The sequence below is a fragment of the Parus major genome, chromosome 7 (genome assembly GCF_001522545.3).
Source record: "Parus major isolate Abel chromosome 7, Parus_major1.1, whole genome shotgun sequence".
Lineage (NCBI taxonomy): Eukaryota > Metazoa > Chordata > Aves > Passeriformes > Paridae > Parus > Parus major.
The window spans coordinates 19687162-19709311 of NC_031776.1; the positions used below are offsets into that span (position 1 = coordinate 19687162).

Sequence of the window (22150 nt, forward strand, 5' to 3'; positions counted from 1 at the left end):
GAGCCGCCACCGGCCATGGAGCCACTGCCGGCCGCCGCTCGCCAGGTACCGGGCGGACACTGGGGGCGGGCGAGGCGCGGGACTCTGAGCGGCTCAGCGAGCCGGACCCTCCGGACTTGTCTCTGCGCTCCGCGGCCCCCGGGGATGGGTATGAGGGGGACCGCGGCCGGTTGCGGCGGCTCAGGGCGACCGGCTGCTGGAACGTCCCCGCTCCCCCGTCGAGCGGGCGGCAGCGACGGCCTTTCCATCTCTGTTCAGTTGCCTCTCAATTAGTAGGAGGAAGAAAGAGCGATAGGTACCACGCAGGGGGAGAGATGCGGTCTCGGGGGCCTCACCTTTGTGAAACAGGGGAAATGTGGCTGCTCGGCACGGCCGAAATTGGGTGTCGCGTGTGGAGCAGAGCGTGAGCGCCCCATCATCTCCTGCCGCGCCCGCTGCTGTCGCTGCCATAGCGGGTGGCCTTGGCCGGCCCATGGCTCGCAGGGGGCCCCGGCAGAGGACCCTGCGAGAGGCAGACGCTCTTAGCATAGGAGCCGTTTCACCCGTGTCACAAGTTATTGTGCCCTTTCCTTTTGCCCATTTAAATATGTCCCTTCCAACTGGGCAAAGGGAGCAGGGTTTAGCAGTGCGCATTGTGTTAATTTCTTGTAACATCTGAGGAGGGGAAACTGGACTGTTCTATTCAGTGCAATTTTGCCTGTACTGTACTGTTAGCAAAGAGCATTAAAATTTCAGGAGAGAATGACAGTGATGTTTCTGTTGCTGAAATCAGAAGTGAAATAAAAATGTAGCACAAGTCTAGATAAGAAACGACTGAGCGAAAATGTTACTTATGAAACCATGTGATACAAAGAAAATAGGAAGTAGTGGTTAGTTTGCCTGTGATGACACAAAAAACCAAGAGAAAATACTAAATGGTAGATTTAGAGCAAATTAAATAAAAATACCTGTCTCTTTTTAGGATGCATAATTAAAACGTAGCATTCACTGACACACTATATGGTAGGTGCTAAGAGTTATACCCAGTTTCAAAAAAGGGGAAAAATCAAGGAGCAGTGTGTTAAGAGGTATGACGCACCAAGAACACAACCACTTTGAGAAGTCCAAAATTCATAAACTGAGGAAAGCTGGGACAGGGAAGTTATTTGCTAACTAGCTATTTCCTATGTTCTTATGCTCTTTCCTAGGCACCTTCCATGGTCTTCACTCAGAAATGGGATACCACGTTATACTGGCGTTTGATCTGAGACAGTATTACCTTTCTTATATTAGTGCTGCTTAAGGATTAAAGGTTCCACTTCAATGTGTAACCCTCCTAGAGGGAGGCAATCTTATGCTTGTCAGTTTATGTGTCTACCCCCAGATGACTTCAGATCATGACAGATTTTTCAGTAACTTTATTTTTTTCCAGGAGTAGTAGTAACAAGAATCTGAGTTTATACTACCTCCTATGTATGTTAAATAGGCTTCTGCATCCATGAAGTAGTAATCATACTTAGTACACAGAACAGAGGCAAGCATTTTATTTATTAAATGCTTGTTCCTCTCTTGAATTTCACAACTTCAGGTAAAATACGGTCTTTCTAGTGAATAATTCTAAAATGTTCTCTGGCAGCACAGTGGTAATCTAAGGAGAGGATTATTGCATGTTTATTAAAAAGTTTTTTTACGAAGATGCAAATGTTAATTTTTGAAGCTTCTGGCTACATATTTTGCTTTGAACTTTGGTTCTTTCCCACAGAAACTTTCTGGGACTAGTAGATTTTATAGTGTCATTAACTATGCATAATTAACTAAACCATTGAATGGCTCAGAAATAGTTAAAATACTGGATAAAACCTTGGGTTAGAGTATGTTAAGATGTTGGCATGCTTTACTAGGAAGTCTGGAAATTAATTTAATTTCCTGGATTCCAGAACGTTTTTTACTGACCAATTTGTATTAACCAAAATATTTTCAAAAATACTTTATTAATATTTCTGCCTTTGAAACATGGCCAACAATGTCTTTATTTAGCAGCCTACCTCTGAGTTTATATGTATCTCTGTCCTTCCACTTATTATTTTTCAGAGAATTACAGAAGATTATGGGTCAGACTTATACAGGAGTTAGCTGCTTAATACCCCTTTGATCTCTCAAAAAAATGGACTTATTTATCAAAATACCTCTACAAATCTGAATCTATGACCATTTTAAAAAATTTTTAATAGACTGTGTGCAAAATCCTTGTTATCACCCATTTTTCTCATGTATAACGTTTTCCTTGTTTTTGTGAAACAGGTAGAAACAGATGACCAAATAGCCCTCCTTAGTAAGCCCAGGAATAAAGGAGGAAGCAGTGATCTGGCATCAGCTGGGTTTAACATTATTAATTCAATCATAGGATCAGGTGTTATAGGTAAATCTACTTTTCTTCACTATTCTGTATTCAGCCTTGTTTTTTCATGTGTGAGTATCCAGCTTGGAGAATCACACTGACTCCTTACTTTCTGCTGCTGTTTTTAAAGATTTTTCTCTCTGTTTATTTGCTTACTTTGCAAAATTGCAGAGGTGAGACCACACTTCAGTGAAAAATACCCTAGAGTCTCTTGGCCATAATGATCAGAGAGGTTGGGCAGATGCTTACTGAACTTCATACTTAAGCAACACTTTGTCCACTGAAAATTATCCTTTTGAGGTTATTAAGCATGCTGGTCCAAATGGGGAGATCAGTAGCATTCTTTAAAATCTAAATTTTTCTTTATTTTGATTCTCACAAATAAATATTGGAAAGTGTCTTCTAGAATCTCTCCTTTTCTGCTTCACAGGATTGCCATATTCGATGAAGGAAGCTGGTTTTCCTCTAGGAGTACTGCTTTTGTTTCTGGTCGCCTATATCACAGGTACTCTGAAGGCAGTCTCTGTTGTAAAGATAAAATTAGCCCTTCAATATCTTAGCTGATCTTGAGCTTAATGATATCTTAAACAAATATATCTATGACAATAAAAATGACTAATTTTTTCCTTACCTCACTAATCCCTTGAGCAGATTAGTAAATGTCAAGAATTACACTGTTCAACATATGAAGCTGCTTTTTACTGCATTTATTTTCATAAAGCCTTAGTTTCCTAGTTGAGGTAACATTTGAAAGAATGTTCATATTTGTGCCCTCATAGTAACCTGTTTGAGTCCACTGTTTTTATGTTAATTGACTGTATCTTGAGTTTTAAAAACAGACCGCAGAATGAAAACCTTTGATTATACTATGATTTAAAGTATTTTTCTTCCAATATGAGCATATAGCTCTTGGGTTTGGTTGGTTGAAAGATTTTGTGAGATTTCTCATCCCTGCTCTTCCTAGTCCCACTGTTTTTCTTCTTACAGACTTTTTCTTTTTAGAATAAGAGAAGGTGAAAAGTAATCAACCACAAGTTGGCTCATATTATCTTTTAACAGTAATTTTATATTTTAATAGACTACTCCATTATATTACTGATCAAAGGAGGAAATCTGTCCAACACCAAAACCTATCAAGAGCTGGTCAGAGAAACATATGGTCTTGTAGGTTATCTAATCCTTTCAACTCTCCAATTTTTATATCCATTTATTGGTAAGATCACATAAAATATAAATGTTTAAGTTTTATAAGTAACAAGCTTCTTCACATTACTTAATTGTTTCACTAATTGAATATTAAGAATTATATGAAGAATGTATTGTATATGCTTCTTTGCTATTTAAAAAAAATTAAATTTATATTGTGGGTTCTGACAAATACTGAGGAGTAATTCAATGAATTGAAGGATCAGAATAATAGAAATTAACTAAAATGTAATAGCAGAGAAATTCATGATCACACATATAAAAATTAACTACAAATGTAGCTAGAAAAATAACAAAGGAGATTCTGTTCTGGGTCAGATAGCAGAGCATAAGCTAACGTATCTTAAACAAAAGGAAAATACTAATTTAGGAGTATACTGAATTAATATTTCTTTCAGATATGCAGTGTTATGGTAATTGGGAAAGCCACTGTTTAGCTCTAGCTAGAATATGATGTGCTGTCATTGCTCTTCAAAGGCATTAGTTCAGCCAATGAGGTGCTGGGAAATTAGGCAGTTAAGACCCCTTTGAAGAAGAAATAGTAAATGAACAAAAAGGTATAATCTGGGCAGGAATTTATTAGCCCAGAGGTTAAAGTTATATTCTGAATCTGTCCCCAGCTGTAGCAGCATAATTAAATCACATTTTAAATAATGTTAATATTTTCACACATGGAGCTGCAAGACACGATGACTTGAGATATCAAGAGTCTACACTTGGTGATCACAGAGTCACAGATCAAAATTCCCATTTTGGGTCTGGCTACAGGTACCTGAGACTTTTAAAGATGTCAAGTTACTGTTACTGCAGGCATTTAATATACTCCTTTGTAAATCAACTACTCCATTGATAACACAAAAAAGAATTGTAAAGGTCTCAGTTCTTACCATAGAGCTATGGTTATGCTCTTGTATGTGTTTGAATTCATTTATATTAGTAGTGACTTTTTAATCACTTAAAAATTCACAACACTGAGTATTTGTGTATAGTTAAGGTCAATACCTAAATGTATGCTGTCTAAATGGTGAAGACCGTGGAGTGTATATCTTGTGTCTATGTATACACACATGCACAAATTTACACACTCTTAGTGTAGAGTTAGATAAGAATGAAATATGAGTGTTAAGCACTTAATAATGAGAGGGAATAGGGTTCCATATCTGATATCTTAATCTGTTTTCTTCTTTTTTCTGGTTTAAAGAGCTTGCTAGCTTTTTGCATGAGCTAGAAAGTCCTTTGCATTTCATTGCAGAACTGATTATTAGACTACCACAGGAGATTTACTAAATAGAAACAAGCATTTGAAAATAAACTGACAAAGAATTGCTATTTGAAACAGTTATAGAAAGCCTTTTTTATCCTCTTCTGAAATAAGTTCATATGGCCTTGCTTATCAGGCTGCATTTTTGCTTAGGTAGTACCTGTTAAAAAAAAAGAAAAAAAAAAAAGGAAGCATTAAATAATTATTTTTTTTTAACCTGAAACAAAACCTGTTGCTGCTATCCAGAATTCATATTAGAGGGATAGTGGCATATAATCCTGAAGTCTACAAAATGTGTGTGTATTCAGTGTTAATCAAATATTAAGTGTTAATCAAATATTTTGGATATGACTTGTACTAACAAAAAACTTATTTTCTTTAAGCTATGATCAGTTACAACATAATAACAGGAGACACTTTAACTAAAGTTTTTCAAAGAATTCCTGGAGGTAAGATGCATTAAAAAATTTTAAGAACAGGGGATTATGTATTGGATAGAAGCGTAGCATAAATATTTTTGGAATTACCTGTAATTTAGCTTCTAAATTATTCTTAAATTTAGTTCAAATCAAGAACTTGAAGCATGTGTCTATGAGTGGGGTTTTTGAGTTTGTTTTTTTTCCTTTAATAAGCCTTTCCCCCCAAAAAACTATGAATCCTAGCCCTTGGCTATCAGTGGACTCAGTGTCAGTGAAGAGACCAGATGCTTCAGTGAAATACTAAGCACATAGAAGTGAGTTTTCCACAGTTGTGTATTTACAAGATTATTGGATTTTGTCATTTTTTTAGACAGTTCCTATAATAATAATAATTTACATAGCGAAACTGTACTTCATCTAGTGAATAATTCTGGATAAATTGCAAATAATATAATGAATGTAATGCTTTTTAACTCATGCCCCATTCTTTCCCTTCCTGTGCTCTAAGTTTCCACAGCAGCATCAGTGGAGCAATTTCTGTATGTGTTTGATATCTACTTTAGCACAAAAGCAGCTAAGATAAAACATTCTTCACTGGAAATTAGACTGAGAGAAAACATGTCTGTAATGCAGTGGAAATTTGTATCTGTATGAACTGTTTCATTTCCACAGAACTGTGATTTTCAGCATGTGAAACCTGAAAGGTGTGGTGGTAGTTTTAATTGTCACAGTCTGTTGTTCTGTGAATACCTGATCAAATTGATAGTGACAGTGAATATCTAATAATTTATACATAATAAGACTTCTAGGGCGAATCACCAGCATGGAAAATCTTATTACCTATCCAGTATAATACCTGCCTGGAAAGAGGTGGAAAAGCATTATAATTTCCCAAAGAGAAGAGGGAACAGAACACTGAGTTTTCCATATCAACTGCCAGTCAGTTTCCAGCCATAATTATTCATCAAGTATTCATTCAAGCCAATTATTTATGGTGGCCTTGCTGAAATTTGGAGATGTTTTATTTTAAGTTGTCATTGGCTTGAAAAAACCCACCAGTTATGCTAACAAATCCCACTGATTGCATGGAATAAATATTATAACAGCACTGTTGCCTTCACATTGTAATCTACTTTGCAAGTGGAAGCCAGCTGATGACAAGAAAGGAGGTACTCAAAAGAAATCTCAAAATGACCTTATTTTAGGCCACTTCTTATAGAACAATGCTATCCTAAACAGCACAGTAATTGATGTCAACCCAGAGTATAAAAAAATTGTCAAGACTGAATGGCAGAAAGAAGTAGTAGAATTTTTTACTTGCAGTCTCCCAGCATTGACCCAGACAGGATGAAACATGTTAAAACCAATCTGTATGTAGGAATCCAGACCTTGCAATTTTGATTTAATATATCCCATATGTTATGCATTTGGTTTGAATTTGCAGAATTCTTGTGTTTACGCCCATGCTGTGCATGGCTTTCTCAGTGTTAGTTAATGCCTAGTTTTCAGTGTTACTTAGCCTGAGTAAAGGGAATAAAAGCTTGATCACCAACAGTTTGTTACTTCTAACCTTTCAAATGTAGCTAATCTTTTCCTCAAGTTAGTCTCTTAAAGAAATAAATTATTTTCTTTTTTGCTTTAGTTGGGCTGGATAACGTGCTTACCGACCGTCACCTCATAATTCTTCTTACCACCATCATCTTTACCTTACCTATATCTTTATTTCGAGACATAGCAAAATTGGGAAAGGTAAATCATAACAGCAGTTGATTTTTGGTTTATTGTTCTGTATGCCATTGAAAATAAGTGTCAGTCATAACTTTGTGTAAATAATTAACAAATGCATTATACTGCCCAAAGGACAACCTTTCAGCAGCTTACTGACTGAATTAATGTTTTCACCTTTACAGATATCTCTTCTTTCTCTGATTCTAACCATTGTCATCCTGATTATTGTGATGGTGAGAACAGTAACCTTCAGTCCCCAAATGTGAGTATTCTTACAGTTGCCACAACATGAACTTCTATTCATATATAATCTGTTATTTCACTATTGCATTTACTTGCATAGCTGTGGAGCATGCCTGTTTTGGAACAGACAGATAATTGAAAAATCTTTATCAACAGTAATGAAAAATGAACAGCTAAAAATCTGTCATCCTTTTTAATTTTTTCTTCTATTGGGTATAAGCAAATTTAGACAAAGTCTCAAAACCCTTAGAGATAAATGGGAAATTATGGATGACTAATAGTAGGGGGTCCTGAATCAGCATGTGAGATTGTCAGTCATTTGAGATATTTATTTTTTCCATTATTGTCAGCCTGCCTATATTTACAATCTTAAAATAGCTACTATCCTAGGAATATTTGTATTTCTGATAAAATAAAATATAATAATTTCATAATAAAAATCATACACAAAGACTGAGAATTTTAAAAAGTAATACAATAATAAAACCTTTATTTTTTCATTTTGTATTTTTAAGAAAACAACTGTATAATATGAAAAAGTCGTACTCTGAGAGTAGTATTTAACATTGGACATTGGAGTGTTCTAGACAATTTAATACACATACATATGTGTTGCGACAATATTTTTATGATTATATTGCAAGAAAGTGTTATGAATCTATCATTATTTCTTAAAGGCTTAGAAGGGCCATCTTTTTTCTCATCCTTTAAATGTATAGATATATTAATAAGAATGACAAATTATATTTCTGAATGTTCTTTTTTATTTATTGGAACAGGTTTATATGGTACTTCTTTTGTTTCCCTAAGTAGATTCTTCCACCAGGATTTTGTTTCATCAATGTTAGGCCCAATAGTTCATTTGTATTGCTGCTGTGATATATGGGTTAATTGCAGGGTTTTCAGGTTTAATGGTAGGAAGATGCCTAGAATAGCAGTTTCTTAAGTTGTACCAGTTGATGTTGTCTATCATCCACAAAATATCTCCCTCAGAACGGTGTGGAACTTCCCACCATATTTCTGGAGCAGCATGTTTTTCTCACTGTGTGTCAAAGGGGTATTTAAAAGGTTAATCTCAAAACTCCTTGTTAAAAAAGGAAGAAGCTATATATAATAGTTACTGATAACCTTGTTACTATGGTAACATTTCTTCTCCACAGTTGTGATGCACTGAAAAATATGGAATGCATGGCTTTATTTTTTTCTTACAGTACATGCTGTTCAGTTTTGAGTGATTCTTGAAGTTTTACTTCTTAATTCTTTAGAGAGTTCCATTTCTGCCTTTACACTTCTTGTTTTCAAAAATGCATCTAGCAAGTTGATAAACAGTTGGTAATATTTTTTCCTCACCAACATTTTGTTAATGTCTATTTTTACTATCTTTGCTATTTTCATTTTACAGTTAGACATACACTTCAATTGCTAAAACTCTCTTCTATTTTGTTAGTTGTATAATGGTATGACTTTTTTTTTGCAATGAAAATAAAGAATAATGTTACATTTTAATATGGGTCTCATCATATTGCAAATGAAATGAGTTAACACATTTACTGTGAATTCTTATTAAAATACAATAGAAATCAGAATTCCCAAAGAGATTTTAAAAATCATTATTATAAAAGCACAGGCATAGTATCTGTCATATAGAAAAAGAATCTGTACAATCCTGGATAAAGGTTTGATGGGGAGAAAAGTACTTAGTCCCACCAATTTTTATGTGACAGAACTGATTATGTGCCTGCCATTGATGACAGGTGATTTCCAAGAACAAACTAGACAATTCCATGGTTTCCCATTCCAACCCTTAACTAGCCTTTTCTCATGAATTCTTCCTAAATGTGTATGACTCCTTTTCATATTGGCTGCTTCTTGGCCTAAACAAGGTGGATATTGACGGCAAACTATGCTTTTTCAAGTGCTTGAAAAACACTTGTAAAAAAACTGTAATTTGTCCCTCTTTGGGGATCCCTTCTATGGACAAAACCTTTGGAGTTTCTCTGTTTGTCATTTCCTCTGCTTCTAATCATCCGCAATGGCTGCCTTAAGTTTTCTGCAAATTAAAGTGGAATCATTGTGTTCTACCTGCCTGGGATATTCACTCCGAGGAGCAGAGAAGAAAGATTGATGTATCTTAAATGCAAATGCAAATAGGTGTTGTAAGGTCCGTTTCAACTGTATCCCCTGGGGATCCCATGCCTCTGTTTATGTAACTCAGTTTAATGTTAGCCTCTTTGGAAAATAGCATGATATAATGAATGTGCCTTGAGTTTAGTCTAGTAGCATTCTAGTAGAACTACCAAGCATGAGGTCCTCTGCAGAATTGTTTGCTGGTGGATTTTCTTTTTTTGCTTAAATGCAATCTATTTTCTAGATGAAAATTAAATCTTATTTGGACAACAAAGCAATAAAGGATTCATTGCTATTGCAATAATCTGAAACTTTCTGCAATGTTATAGACCATCAGAGAAACAAAAATAATACTACTATTTTAGACAGGAATTGCAAGGTTTTGAATGTTGCTTCTTTTTTTGTTTGTTTTCCTCTTTATTTGCTGTGAGTTTGGGGCAGGTTGTCCAAGGACATTTTAGGAATGTTATTGTCACATACTCATGAGAAAAAAGTAAGATGCCAGATTACTTGGTTTGATTTCTTTCCTCTTATGACAAATATAAAACTGAGGTACTTCTTTTTTTCAGTTTTGGTTTTGATAACTATCATCCATATGATTGTTGATAACTGAATTACATAATAAACCTGCATATAGAATCCAGTGTTCTGGCTTATTAAGAGTTCGTTCCCAGTATTTTAAGATGTTGGATAAAAATACATTCTGACCTGATCTTTATTCCCATCTGCTTATGGCTGGGTATTTACTTACTGTGATTGTAAAAAAATAGGTAAGAATTAACTCAAACTGTAAAGCCCAGCATGCTAATACTGCATGGAATAACTTCATGCTTTGAACCTGAAACTAACATTCCTTGTTGTAAAAATATTTTATGTAGCTTATAAAGAGAGAGAATTTTAATTTAATTTGATGTTCTTTAGCAAGAATGTTATGATGTCAGTGTCTCCATAATACATAAATGTCTATGAAAAACTTCAAGAGCATCTGCTACACATAAAGAGGATGTGAGAATTACTCAACTGGCAGCTGATCACAGGGATAAAACACCAAGGGCTCAGGAAAAACCTTGAAAGTAAAAAGTTGATTCTTTCCTTCTTTTAAAAAAATCCAGTAGTAAGAAAAGGTAAACTTTGTGTGATGAAATTAAAAAACCCAACTAAGCTACTTTATATTTACAGAACTGTTAAGTAATTCATTAAGGAAGAAAGAAGAGTAGAAGTAGCTGTGTCTAAGTTGGGCTGACATAATAGCTTTGCCTTGTCTCTGTTCTTTCACAAGATGACTTTGATTAATATAAAATCCAAGGCTAACGTGAGCTGTACTCATTTTCTTTTCATAGTATTTATTAAAGTTATATTCAGCATCTATGAACTTTTCAGTATTTTTCAACTTTTGAAAGTTTGACTTTTTTAAAAGTCAAAAATACCTAGAAAGTTATTTTACATTAGAATAGAATTAAATTGAAATGTTATAACTGATTTTCTAAATGTTTAAATCATTGAATTAAACCTGAATGAATCTGTGAGATGATTCTGGATTATATTGTTAACTGCTGGTTTACACCTAAACTTGGCAGCTGGACACTCATCTTCAACCCAAAACAATGGTAGTCTTTTGCTCATTCCAACACGTAGCTCCCCGGTCAAACATATTACTTTGTTCTTCTCTAGAAATGACCTTTATTTTTTTCAAGTCAGTGTTTCATAGCCACAAGCTGGTTGAGATCAGGGATATTTATTTCTCTTGCCTTCATTAAAGATGTTTTGTTTCTCACGCACTCTTCTGCTGCAGCATTTATATAGAAATGACTGAAAAGCCTTTTGTATCTTCATTGATCCTAAGATGGGGACTATTATGCTGAAAGTATTTTACAAGAAGTAAAAGGCCATCTTAGACTGCCAGATTTTTCCAACTCTTACTCACGATCTGTGTGCTTACTCTGTTAAGATGTCTTATCCTTTGCCTGGTTCATCTGTTCTTCTCAATTTCCCTTTCTTATGTAAATTAGCTTTTTACAACTCATTAATTTGTTTATTATGGTACATTTTCACTTACATATACTGAAGACTGAGTAATCTTATTTTCTTACCCTCTGGGTCTTCATTTTTAAGCCTCACTACCTTTGGTCTGTCTTGCTTTTGTCTTAGTTTCAGCTAAAACTTCTTCCTGTATGGGAACTCCCTTAGACTGTCTTTTTGCTCAGTCTTTTACTACTTTTGTTCCAAGAACAACAGGTAAATCACATCTCAGTTTTACTTTGTGTTTCAGCTTCTACTGTATGTGATAGACAGTACAGCTGTCAGCATTTAGTTCAAAAATGTATTTCTTCTCTTACCTTTCATTGTTTCATCTAACTAATATTTCTTCAATATGAAAAAACTTTCTGTTCATGCAGGCATAGCCTATGCTTTTATACATGAGCGAGAAGTGGAGACCTAACTGGTTTTGTCATTCATGGATTTTCACAGCTAATGCTATTCTTGTATAAGCAGCAGTTAAAATCTTCCTGTAATAACTCCTAACAAGAATGTAGGTCAGAACAAAGGTCAAAAAAAAAAAAAAAATCATCTTAAATTGTAGCAGCAGGATTGAAAAACCACAACAAGTTATCCTGCATTTTTGTGATATTCCTTCAGTGTTTGTATGCATCTGCCTACAGAGATGCATATATTTGTGTCGATGTGTGTATGTTTACTTTGACAGATGATGTTTCCATTAACTGCCTTTTGACTTGTGAGTGATTTTATGTACTTGTTCATTATATGGCTCTTCCATAACTCACAAGTACTGTTTTCTGACAGTTTTCTCTTTCTGAGAAGTCTTTTTATGTAGTCTTATTTTATATAGACGCTTTCATGTCACCTGCACCCTTTCCCAGGAGCTTTTCATAAGTCTCTGTATACTGCAGACTGAACTTGGGGGCAATTTCTGATTGATGTGATCACAGCTCTAGAACTGTTGACTCTCAGTTCCATACACACAGAAATGAAATTTCTAGCTGTGTGCTTGAGATCCCTCTATTCCCACAATATGAAAATGTTTTTCAAAGCACATGCAGCATTATGAGTTACTGAAGAAAATAGCACATCTGTACCAGCATACATGTAGGACATAATAAGCTGTTGATAGTGTTCAAATCAGGGATCTGAAATTCTTCCTCTATTTTGCAGCTAGAATGGAAGGATTTTATCTTCTTAGGCTGCTAAAATAGCAGGATTTTGTTCTTTTGGATTTTTTCCCCCAAATAATACTCCTAATCTGATTTGTCATTCATTGGTAGAGCAGAGCAGTATCTTGGTCTTTTGCATATTTCTAGTGCATAAGCTAACACTATGCAAGGTGAAAACCAGCTCCTGTGATTTGTTTTTTTTAATTAATTGGCCACTTTACTAAAAAATGTATCAAGTGAAATTCCTGTGCTTGCTGAATTCCCTTTTTAAATCTGTATTTGTAGGTGCTCATAATATAGCATTGCTCAGGATGTACCATTTTCAAAGAAATTAAATGTGTTTCAGGTGAAAGCTTTCTTTTTTTTCTTGTGCATTTAAAATATTTTGTCTTATAAAGTATTAGATAATCTAACTTAAATATTACTAGGAAAGAGTCAAAGAAAACTGGTAAATTCTGCTGTCAAAGAAAAATATAAAACAAATTTTCATTTTGTATGTTTATTATCAAAGCTGACCTCTAGTGGTTACAGAATGGAAAAAGTAGAATGTTAGCTTCCTTTATACTCTTTTTATTTTGAAATATTATTGCAATTTTCCCAATCAGATATGAACGTTTGAATGTTTTCCTGAAAAATTTTACATTCAAAATTATTAATATTAATTTTTCAGATGCATCACTAGGTGTAGTGATTTGAAATCAGTGGCACTATAATATTAGGGGAGCATACAAGGAACAACAGTAGCTGTAGAGGGTCAGAACTCCTGTTTCTCAAGATGAGTACCAGATAGCTCCATTTCATCCATAGTACTTTACATCTATGTGCTGAGTCTGAGGGTATTTTAGGAGGGCCATATTCAGCTGTTTAAGGCTCAAAGCAGTATGTTATAGCAGTTCAAGACAATATACTGTACCTGAGGACAAAAAAAGGGAACTTGATTTTATATTCAGTTTCTGTTAACTTCAAAGTTAAGCTTTACAACTACAGTTTAAGAGCTGAAAAGTCTGAACTGAATGTCCATTAGGTACTTTAAATCTCGGTCTTATTAATATGGAAAAGGAAGGATTGACTATTTGAACTCAAGAAATAGTAAGATATGAGTTCTGAAAGAGGAAACTGCAACTTTTTTTACTTTGTTATTATTACTTTTATTTTAATCTGTTTATTTTTAGGGGCTGGAAGTGTAATTTAAACATTTGAAAGCAATGAAACTTGGCATAGCATATGCCACTACAGCTGTCAAAACCAGCAAGAGGGAGAGATCACCAAAGAGAGGGAGAGATAAAGCTGCTATTGTTACCTTCACAGAACTGGCCTGAGTGCCATGCTGCTTCCTAGGGCAGCAGGAAAAGAGCATCTTAAAGCCTCAGGTGACAGCAGCTTTCCCTCTAAATAAAAACAGAGCAATCAAGGTTAGCAGTAGCAAACTTTTTAAGAGCAAGCTTCTCTGCATTGTTTTTCATTGTCTTTGCTTTAATATTACAAATTCAGTATTTAACTAGCTTGTGAATTCCATTTGATGTTTTTAGCAAATTGTATTTCTGGAACAGGCTGTTTGGTGTTCTTCCCTATTTTTTCATTTTGGCTCCTTATTCCAAGATGAAGTTCATGGAGTAAATGGTTTTTAACAAAGTTTGCTGATGGTCCTCCCATAAGCATTGCAATTATCAAAGGTTCAAATCTGTGAGCGTATTTTAGAGGAGGAGGTATGGGGAATATTACATTCTTGCCTGACTGTAAAAGTTTCCATGTACTCTCTTACAATTTCTTTTATGTTTTGGGAAAAGTAACAGAATCTCTTTACCATGAGGAACAGTTGGATGAGTTGTAAAGAAAGGCAAACTCCCTCACTTAATTTGTAGCCTAGTAAAACGGTGTCTCTAGACTGCATTGATTACATATCTCAATTCAAAGGTAGAAATTGCCTCTAAATAGTCAGAGGGCATTTTTAGTTGAGATAACCTTAGAATCAGTAACATCTTTTACCTTCTGTGTTGCTGTCTCTTGGTATATGCTGACTTGAAGAGTTTATTTACAAAACTGAAATTTTTGTTTCATTTTATGTTCAAAGGCTGACATTTTTGATTGTAAACACTGGTTATCATGTTTGTTTTGAATCAAAGAAAGGGAGATGAGAAAGGTATCTGCCTGGTTGCAGCTTGTTGATAAACACTGGGGCTATTTCAGAGAGTTCTGGAGATCTGTCTAGCAGCACTTCTGTATTACAGCATATTACCTGAGTCATTTTTAATAATTGATAATTGAAAAGAGGGTAATCTATTTAAATGTCTGTTTTAGACCCAAATCAGAAAATGCATGGATATTTGCAAAATCCAATGCAGTACAAGCCATTGGGGTGATGTCATTTGGTAAGTGTTTTTTGCTTTTGTTGGTTTTCTTTTTTTTTTTTCAATATTAATATTTTGAACAAAGATTTTTTTTTAATCTTCATGTTAAGCTGGTGTAGAAAAAAGAAAAAGAAATTGACTGAATGATCCGTATGAATGTCACTGTTATTGTGTAAGACATTAACCTCATCCATTGTCCATTTGGCCCTAGAGGCATGCCACTGTATCAGAGACAGTGTGCACGTGAGTCCAGCTCACCTGTGCAGGTCATCCTAAAGCCCCTGCATGATAGTTTATCATCCAACTGATAAACTGAGGGAGCTGGGATCATTCTGCATTCCCTTGGGTAACCTCTAACAGAAAAGTCCTCATTCTGAAATCTGTTTCTGCCTGCAGGATCTGGTATATTATTTCTTGTACACATTGTGATAATCTGAGTCCTCCCAATGATTGCTGCTGCCTTCAATGGATGCCATATGAAGTCTGAAACTAGCAAATGGCTCTGTAGATTTTTTTAAAAGCTTCTCAAATCTACATTGGGTTCTTAAGAAGAGCAGGAAGAAGAAATAGCTGTGGAATGGAGATGTGGAGGGTGTGAAATGGCATAGCATTTAAGTAATGTAATCAGAATCATCTCAGGATGAATATAAACCTTCATCAAATCAACTAAGCAAGCAAAGGTTCAAGCCATTTATCTTTGCATTCATTGCAAGATTAATGTTTGTATTTAATAATGAGTGGATTCAAACTGTGCTGTGTCTCTATGCATTTATGCATGAATTTGTACATTGGCTTTAACTGTCATGTGTGTTTCAGCGTTCATCTGCCATCATAACAGCTTTTTAATATATGGGTCTCTGGAAGAACCCACATTAAAGAATTGGTCTCAAGTCACACATATGTCTGTGGCCTTTGCTCTTGTCATCAGCGTAGCGTTCGCTGCCTGTGGATATATGACTTTTACAGGATACACAGAAGGTAAACTGCTTGATCCCTCAATTTTGGTGCTTGCTATAATCCTTGTGTTTCTGCCTTGTCACATCTCGGTGACTATAAAAATGCAAAAATCATAGTAGATTTGGGCAGAAATAGGACATTCCTCATAGTTACCTAACAACTAAAATAGGATCCAAAATGTCACCTACATGCTAATAGCTGTTAGATTCTTAAGCATAAGCCTCACCAGTGGAAGTCCCCTTTGAATACTTCCACCATTAAAACACTTAGAGGACACTTGTGAGGACTACACAGCTGTGATTTATCTACATAGTCCAGCAGCAGCGAGCAGCAAGAACAAAAATTTCCTACAGGGTATCTGGTATATATCTGTGTATATTTTCTTACTTTTTTCCTGTCTGTAGTAATACAGCATCGTAGAGATATTTCCTATTTTTGCAACAGCTGTTCTGGTGTTACTAATCCTACTGTCCCCTTTGTGGGTATATGAATACACGTAACTATATATAAGCAATGTTGCATCATGCTATTTAACATTGTTTTCTTGAAGTGAAAAAGATATATTCATAAGAACAAGGTATAAATTGGTTTCAGTGCATTACTTTCTATTGGGAAAATACACATTTCATAAGCAAGTGTATTTTCTGTTACTTAATAGTGACATTCTGGATTGTAGGAGGAGGCTTCCAAGCTTTTTCCTTATCTGATGAGCAGCAGCATTTAGTTGAGAACAGAGAAATTGTAGGATGGGGACTCCTGATTTATTTGTCCTTTTTTCCTGCCTCCAGTGCTTACTCTAGCAGAGTAAGTCACTGTCCTAGATGAACTGTAGGTAGACCGAGTTCAGGCTGGCTGTGAACTTTCAGGTACAGAAAGCTCTGCCTCCATTTCTTCCTCAGCTGATGCCTCTTGTGTTAGCAGGTTCCATCTCACCTTCTGTCTCCCCTTCTGTCAAAATCTTTTGGCTGTTTAAAATACGCCTTCTTCAGTGTCATTGTGATCCCTAAATTAGTAAATCATGCAACAGTATCATAATCACATAAAGAAGAACTGATAGATCATCTTGTCAGTCTTGCATTGTCTCTTGTGCCTCAGAGATCATTATTACAGATTCTTTGTGGCAAACACCAAGATGATTTGAGTTTAAAGTGGTGCTTTTGTTTTTAGATATAAGAAGATTTGCAAGGTAATAATCCCTATGTTTATAATGGGCTTTTGGGGTCAGAATGCTTGAAATTCTTCAGCTTATTTGCTGTGATTAGATACTATCAGGGAAATGCAGTTCTCCACAGGTAACTTTCACCTTTTTTATGTAATTGTTGTTCTATGAGTTTTCAGGGAAAATTTGTCTTTTGCACATAAGCTTTGTTTCTGAATCTGTCACATATTTATTTAATCAAACACCGGCATTTCATACAAAATTTATGTTACGGGAAAGATAACAGATGACAAACTCTGATATGTGTATTTTAAAATATTTTTTGAAGATAAATGCTAGTTGAGATAAAAACACTGCTACCAGCAGCAGAATAAGGTGAAAGTTGCTCCTGGACATAACTTGTGACCATAACTAGTTTCTACTTACATACTTACATAGAAGAGGGCATCAGAAAATCTCAGTTACTTCAGTAACTCCAGTAACCTGCACTTCAAGTTGCAAATATAGGTAAAGGTTGTGAAGTTCAAGCTAATTGGTGTTTTGCTATACCTCAGGAGATATATTTGAAAACTACTGTAGAGATGACAACCTTGCTACATTTGGAAGGTTTTGCTATGGAGTTACTGTAATTCTGACCTTCCCCCTTGAATGTTTTGTGACCAGAGAGGTAAAAATTTATTACATTTTCCTTTTAACACTGTTGTTATATATTAATAATATTGTCACATCATTAATACATATTGTAGCTGAAGTCTATGGTTGATCTGTGATAAATAGCAGCATATTTTATCCTGCTACATGCAATGAGTTTGGGGCCATATAATGTTGTTTTACATTTATTATAGTATTAGTCAACATTATATTAATAATTACTTAATAATATCAGGACTGCTTAAAATTCCAAGTTTGGCATAAATGACACTGTTGTTACTGTTTTAAGAATAGCCAAAAATGTGTACTTTTCATTCTTAATAGTTTTGCTTTTTAGAAGTATCTCCATATAGGAAATCCATCGATTCAATAAATAATTGTAAGTGGATTTATTTTGTAATGGGCAAATGAGAAAAGAGTAAATCCTAAAATCCTACTGATATAAGTAGGTCAAATTGGCAAGCGTTCTGCAATTTTAGTAATGATAGTTATGAGTTGTTTTTGGAAGCAAATGAAGATGTTTTCTTGAAGTGATGTAAGTAAAATTCAGCCAGTGTATTCTCACCCATTCCTTTAGTTTCCTAAGGTTAGAAGGTTTGGAGTAAGCTGTTGGATAACATTAGGAGAAAAATCAATGTTTAAAATTTTGGTTCTGTTTCAGGTGATTGCCAATGTGTTTTTCCATGGGAACCTCTCAACAGTTTTCCATGTTGTTGTGACAGTAGTTATTGTTGCTGTGGCGACTGGTGTATCGCTAGCGTATGATTGCCTTGGAATAGTTTTAGAGCTGAATGTAAGTGAACCTGTGTACTCTTTTATTTAATAAATCACTTATTAATAACTCAGAACTTTGTAAAATCCACAGCTCTACTGAAAATCTTACGTAATTTGACAGTCAGTAGAAGTGTTATAAGAAGGAATTCTTGCTTCAAAAACAGATAACAAAAGGTGAAAGCAACTTCAAGAAGTAAAATTCATGTGGTTGTAAAATTCATATGTTTGTGGAGGGTTTAGTTTTGTAGATATGACAAGTGGCTATGACTTAGCAAATGTGTTTAAGCCGCAGCAGCAATCACTAAAATACTCATCCAAACTGTATAGTGGTACTGAATTTAGCATTTCTCTCTCTCATCCCTGCTTCTGATGAAGTTGGCAAATTATTAAACATTGGGGTGTGACTGATTTGTGCCAAAGGGGCAAAAAACAGAGGGAGGTAGAAAGAAAAAAATCAGCTATTGCTAAACTACAGAGATGGTTACTGGAAATACACAATTCCCTAAAAAGCAAGAATTTCATCAATTAAGTTTTTTTTTTCCTAAGCAATTATTCAGTAAAGCTGATAGGTTTATTCAGTTACAAACAGAAGTTGTAGCCAGGCATTTGCATGGGTAGCTCCTATATTCTGGGTTTTTTTCCTTTCAAGAGAGAATTTAACAATACAGCTGTGGGTGTTTATTGGATGTAATAATTGTGCTCAGAAAGATTGTTCAGTCTTGTTATCAGCATTAGGGAAAAATGAATAGACAGAGTGTTTACATATGAAAGAAAGGTGATCTGTCTTTTCAGCTGTCTTTCTGTCCAGCAGAAGAGCTGTCTTTTGGCTCTTCACAGATGGCATTTGATATGGTTCATCTGACCCTACTGACTCTTTCCCTGCTTTCTGGTTTTAGAACAAAACACGAGCCGTTGTGGTTGCCTGGTGGTAATTCCCCAGGGAAACCATTGAGTCATATAGGAGTCGAAGAGCCACAGAGTTTGCTTTGCTGTTTTTTTACTGGGATGCTGGTTCATGTTACTTCACAGACCTAAATCTTAATTTTCATGGAGAAGATACTTTGTGCTTATACCTATTTCTGATGTCTATACTGAGCACTGTTAACAGGTTCTACCATACAAATATTGGGACTTTTGTACAAATGATGATGTAAAGTTATTAGTTAGGCTGGATTACTATCTCACCACCATAATTAAATTGAAACATAGTGTTTGTTAAGTATGAAACAAAATGAATGTTCAAAATTTCTACATATTGCTCCCTTTTGACATGTAACTCATATGCTAATCTGCAGTGGCTTTACTATAAAAAGAATTTTTTTAAGTGTTTTTGTTTATTCATTTCTAAGAGAACATTTAAAGAGCAGCTGAATTTTTAGTGAGAGGAAAGGTTCTACTCTGTCAAAAGGAGCTTTGCTTTCATAGGGAAGTCAACCTAAATCAGGTTATAAATGTCAAAACTGATCAGAATTCTTTGAACTACTGCATGATGCGTCCACTTTTCAAAAGATTTTATTCCTTTTAAAGGCAGTGTTATATCTAAACTCTTCCATGGAATTATCTTAAATATTTTAATTCAGTTCAAGTACTGAAGTACTATGTTTGGACTATATCTCTTAAGCTGAGAAACTTTGGGTAATGAGATTTAATGCTTCTTGCAATGTTAAAATGTTATTCTGTATTGGCAAAGCAAAAGCATTTCAATGAATCTGAATTATTTGAAATAGTTTAACAGATATTTTTGAATATTATTTGGGACTTTGAAAAAAAGGCTTTCTATACAGCAACATGTGAGAAGGCCTTTATCATCTGTTTTCACAGTTGCATCAGTCTAATCACAACTGTTTAAAAAGTTCAGGTTTCTGTTCTTCACATGTAAATAAACATGCTTATGAGTTTTTTTTCTATTGCTCTTTCCCACACACAGGGAGTTCTGAGTGCTACCCCACTTGTTTTTATCATCCCATCAGCGTGTTATCTAAAGCTGTCCAAGGAGCGGTGGAACCATTCAGATAACCTCATATCCTGCCTGATTCTTGTTCTTGGTGTGCTGGTGATGGCAGTTGGGTTTGTCATGACTGTCTTGCATCCCCAGGAATGTAGCCATGGAAAAGAAATGTTCTACTGCTCCCCTAGTAATGTTTCTTTACACAACAGCACACTTCCACCATAGCAGACATAGGCAGCACACCAACCTCCAGACTAGTTCTGGCACATCTCACAATGAGCCATACATGTCAGTTTAAAGGAGAGTGGAACAAAGACTTTCCATGTTTTAAGATGCACTAAGAATTTTAAAGTTTATAATTGTATTTACAAACTTGATTTTATGCTGCCATCATTTTTCAGGTAAGAGTTCAGTTTTAACTGTTGAAACACAAAATCTCAAAGGTGCCTTTCAGTACACATTATTTGAATAACTTGCAAGCCTACCAAAAAGATTGCATTTTTTAAACTTAGTCTTCAATGCTGTTTAAAAGCTATAAATTAAATGTTTTGTAATATAAAGCTTTTCCATGTTTCATTGATTTAACTTAGTTTTTATTAATTTTATAATCCTTCATGTATATTTATTAGCACATTATAGCAGGGAGCTTTTTTAAGCCCTGAAAAAAAGTATGTCTGAATCTGTATCACAATTCTGCTATTAAATCGAAAGACCCTTTTTAATTCTGTCTTTGATTTTACAGTAACTGTCCTTCAGTGCCGAAAGCTTCCCTTTTTCAGGATCTTGAGTCAAAGGAAATTTTGTATTCTGACTGAATTGTAACTGATACAATTTAATTGTAAGTGTTACAATATGTAATCTTGCAATTAAAAGATACTGCACAAATAAATCAACCAGAGTGGATTTAAAAAGATTCAACTAGGCAGTCTTTGTAAAAATTTCAAGATTGACAAAGCAGGAAATTACATTACAGTTCAATTCTTACATTTATAATGCTATTCATTATTTCTGAAACTGAATTGAAACTAACATTCTAAACCTGATTATCCTTCTAGTCCTTGGTTTCTTTTCAGGATATGACTAATGATTTTGTAATGGTTTGTCAAATTCTGGTGATTTGTTATGTTTTCCAAAATTCATTTAACATCAAGGATTCATGTATATGTATGTATGTGTATAAATATACATATATACATAAGTGTATATATAAAAACAGACTCACGTGCCTATAGAATAGGACTAATTTGAGGTTGAGTAATATGAGTATCCTTAGTCATATCAGTGCTGTCATTCTGAAAATGTTTTGTTACCAAATCAAAATGTGTACTTGAGTTAATTTTGGCATTATTGTGATCCTTGTGGTTTCCCATTCCAGCTAGATGCATGATGCTGCTTCATTTTTATGCTGCTTAATGGGGATGGGTTTTGTCTTCATCTTGCATGATGCATTCAAGACTTCTGGCTAAACAGATCTGTAAGCAAGGGTTACTAGATAGTGATAATACTTGTAAGAATAACACCCTTCTTAAAAGTAGTGCTTCCAAAATAAATGCTTTAAATATTACTGGGGTTTTTGGTGGTTTCTTTGGTTGTTTTTTTTTTTTTTAAGTTGTAAAGCTATTAGAGAGGAGTGTATTATTCTGCTTTCATTTCTCAACAGTGTCAACTTTGAGGGTGATAATTTATTTGTTTTTCAGGTACCTGATACTGTTCACAGAGAATATTTCTCTGCAATTTAGATTCAGTAATAGCCGATTTTTTCTTGGCTGTGGGTGAATTGTT

General features: G+C 34.9%; 1 protein-coding gene across 4 annotated transcripts; it reads left to right on the top strand.

The window, feature by feature from the left end:
* The first annotated feature begins 6 nt into the window (after positions 1–6).
* On the top strand, positions 7–21932 carry SLC38A11 (solute carrier family 38 member 11). 4 transcript variants are annotated; one of them, XM_015635507.1, is made up of 12 exons: positions 7–45; positions 2281–2398; positions 2808–2882; positions 3456–3590; positions 5228–5293; positions 6906–7012; positions 7174–7253; positions 14830–14900; positions 15696–15857; positions 17550–17662; positions 18308–18439; positions 20348–21932. In XM_015635507.1, exons 1-12 carry the CDS (start codon positions 16–18, stop codon positions 20591–20593), a joined length of 1335 nt encoding a protein of 444 aa, XP_015490993.1. In that variant the 5' UTR covers positions 7–15; the 3' UTR covers positions 20594–21932. The 4 variants fall into 4 exon arrangements, with proteins under 4 accessions (XP_015490993.1, XP_018863123.1, XP_015490994.1 ...); XM_019007578.2 differs by lacking the exon at positions 7–45 and having other exon boundaries at positions 111–2398; XM_015635508.3 differs by lacking the exons at positions 7–45; positions 3456–3590 and having other exon boundaries at positions 111–2398.
* The last annotated feature ends 218 nt before the right edge of the window (positions 21933–22150 follow it).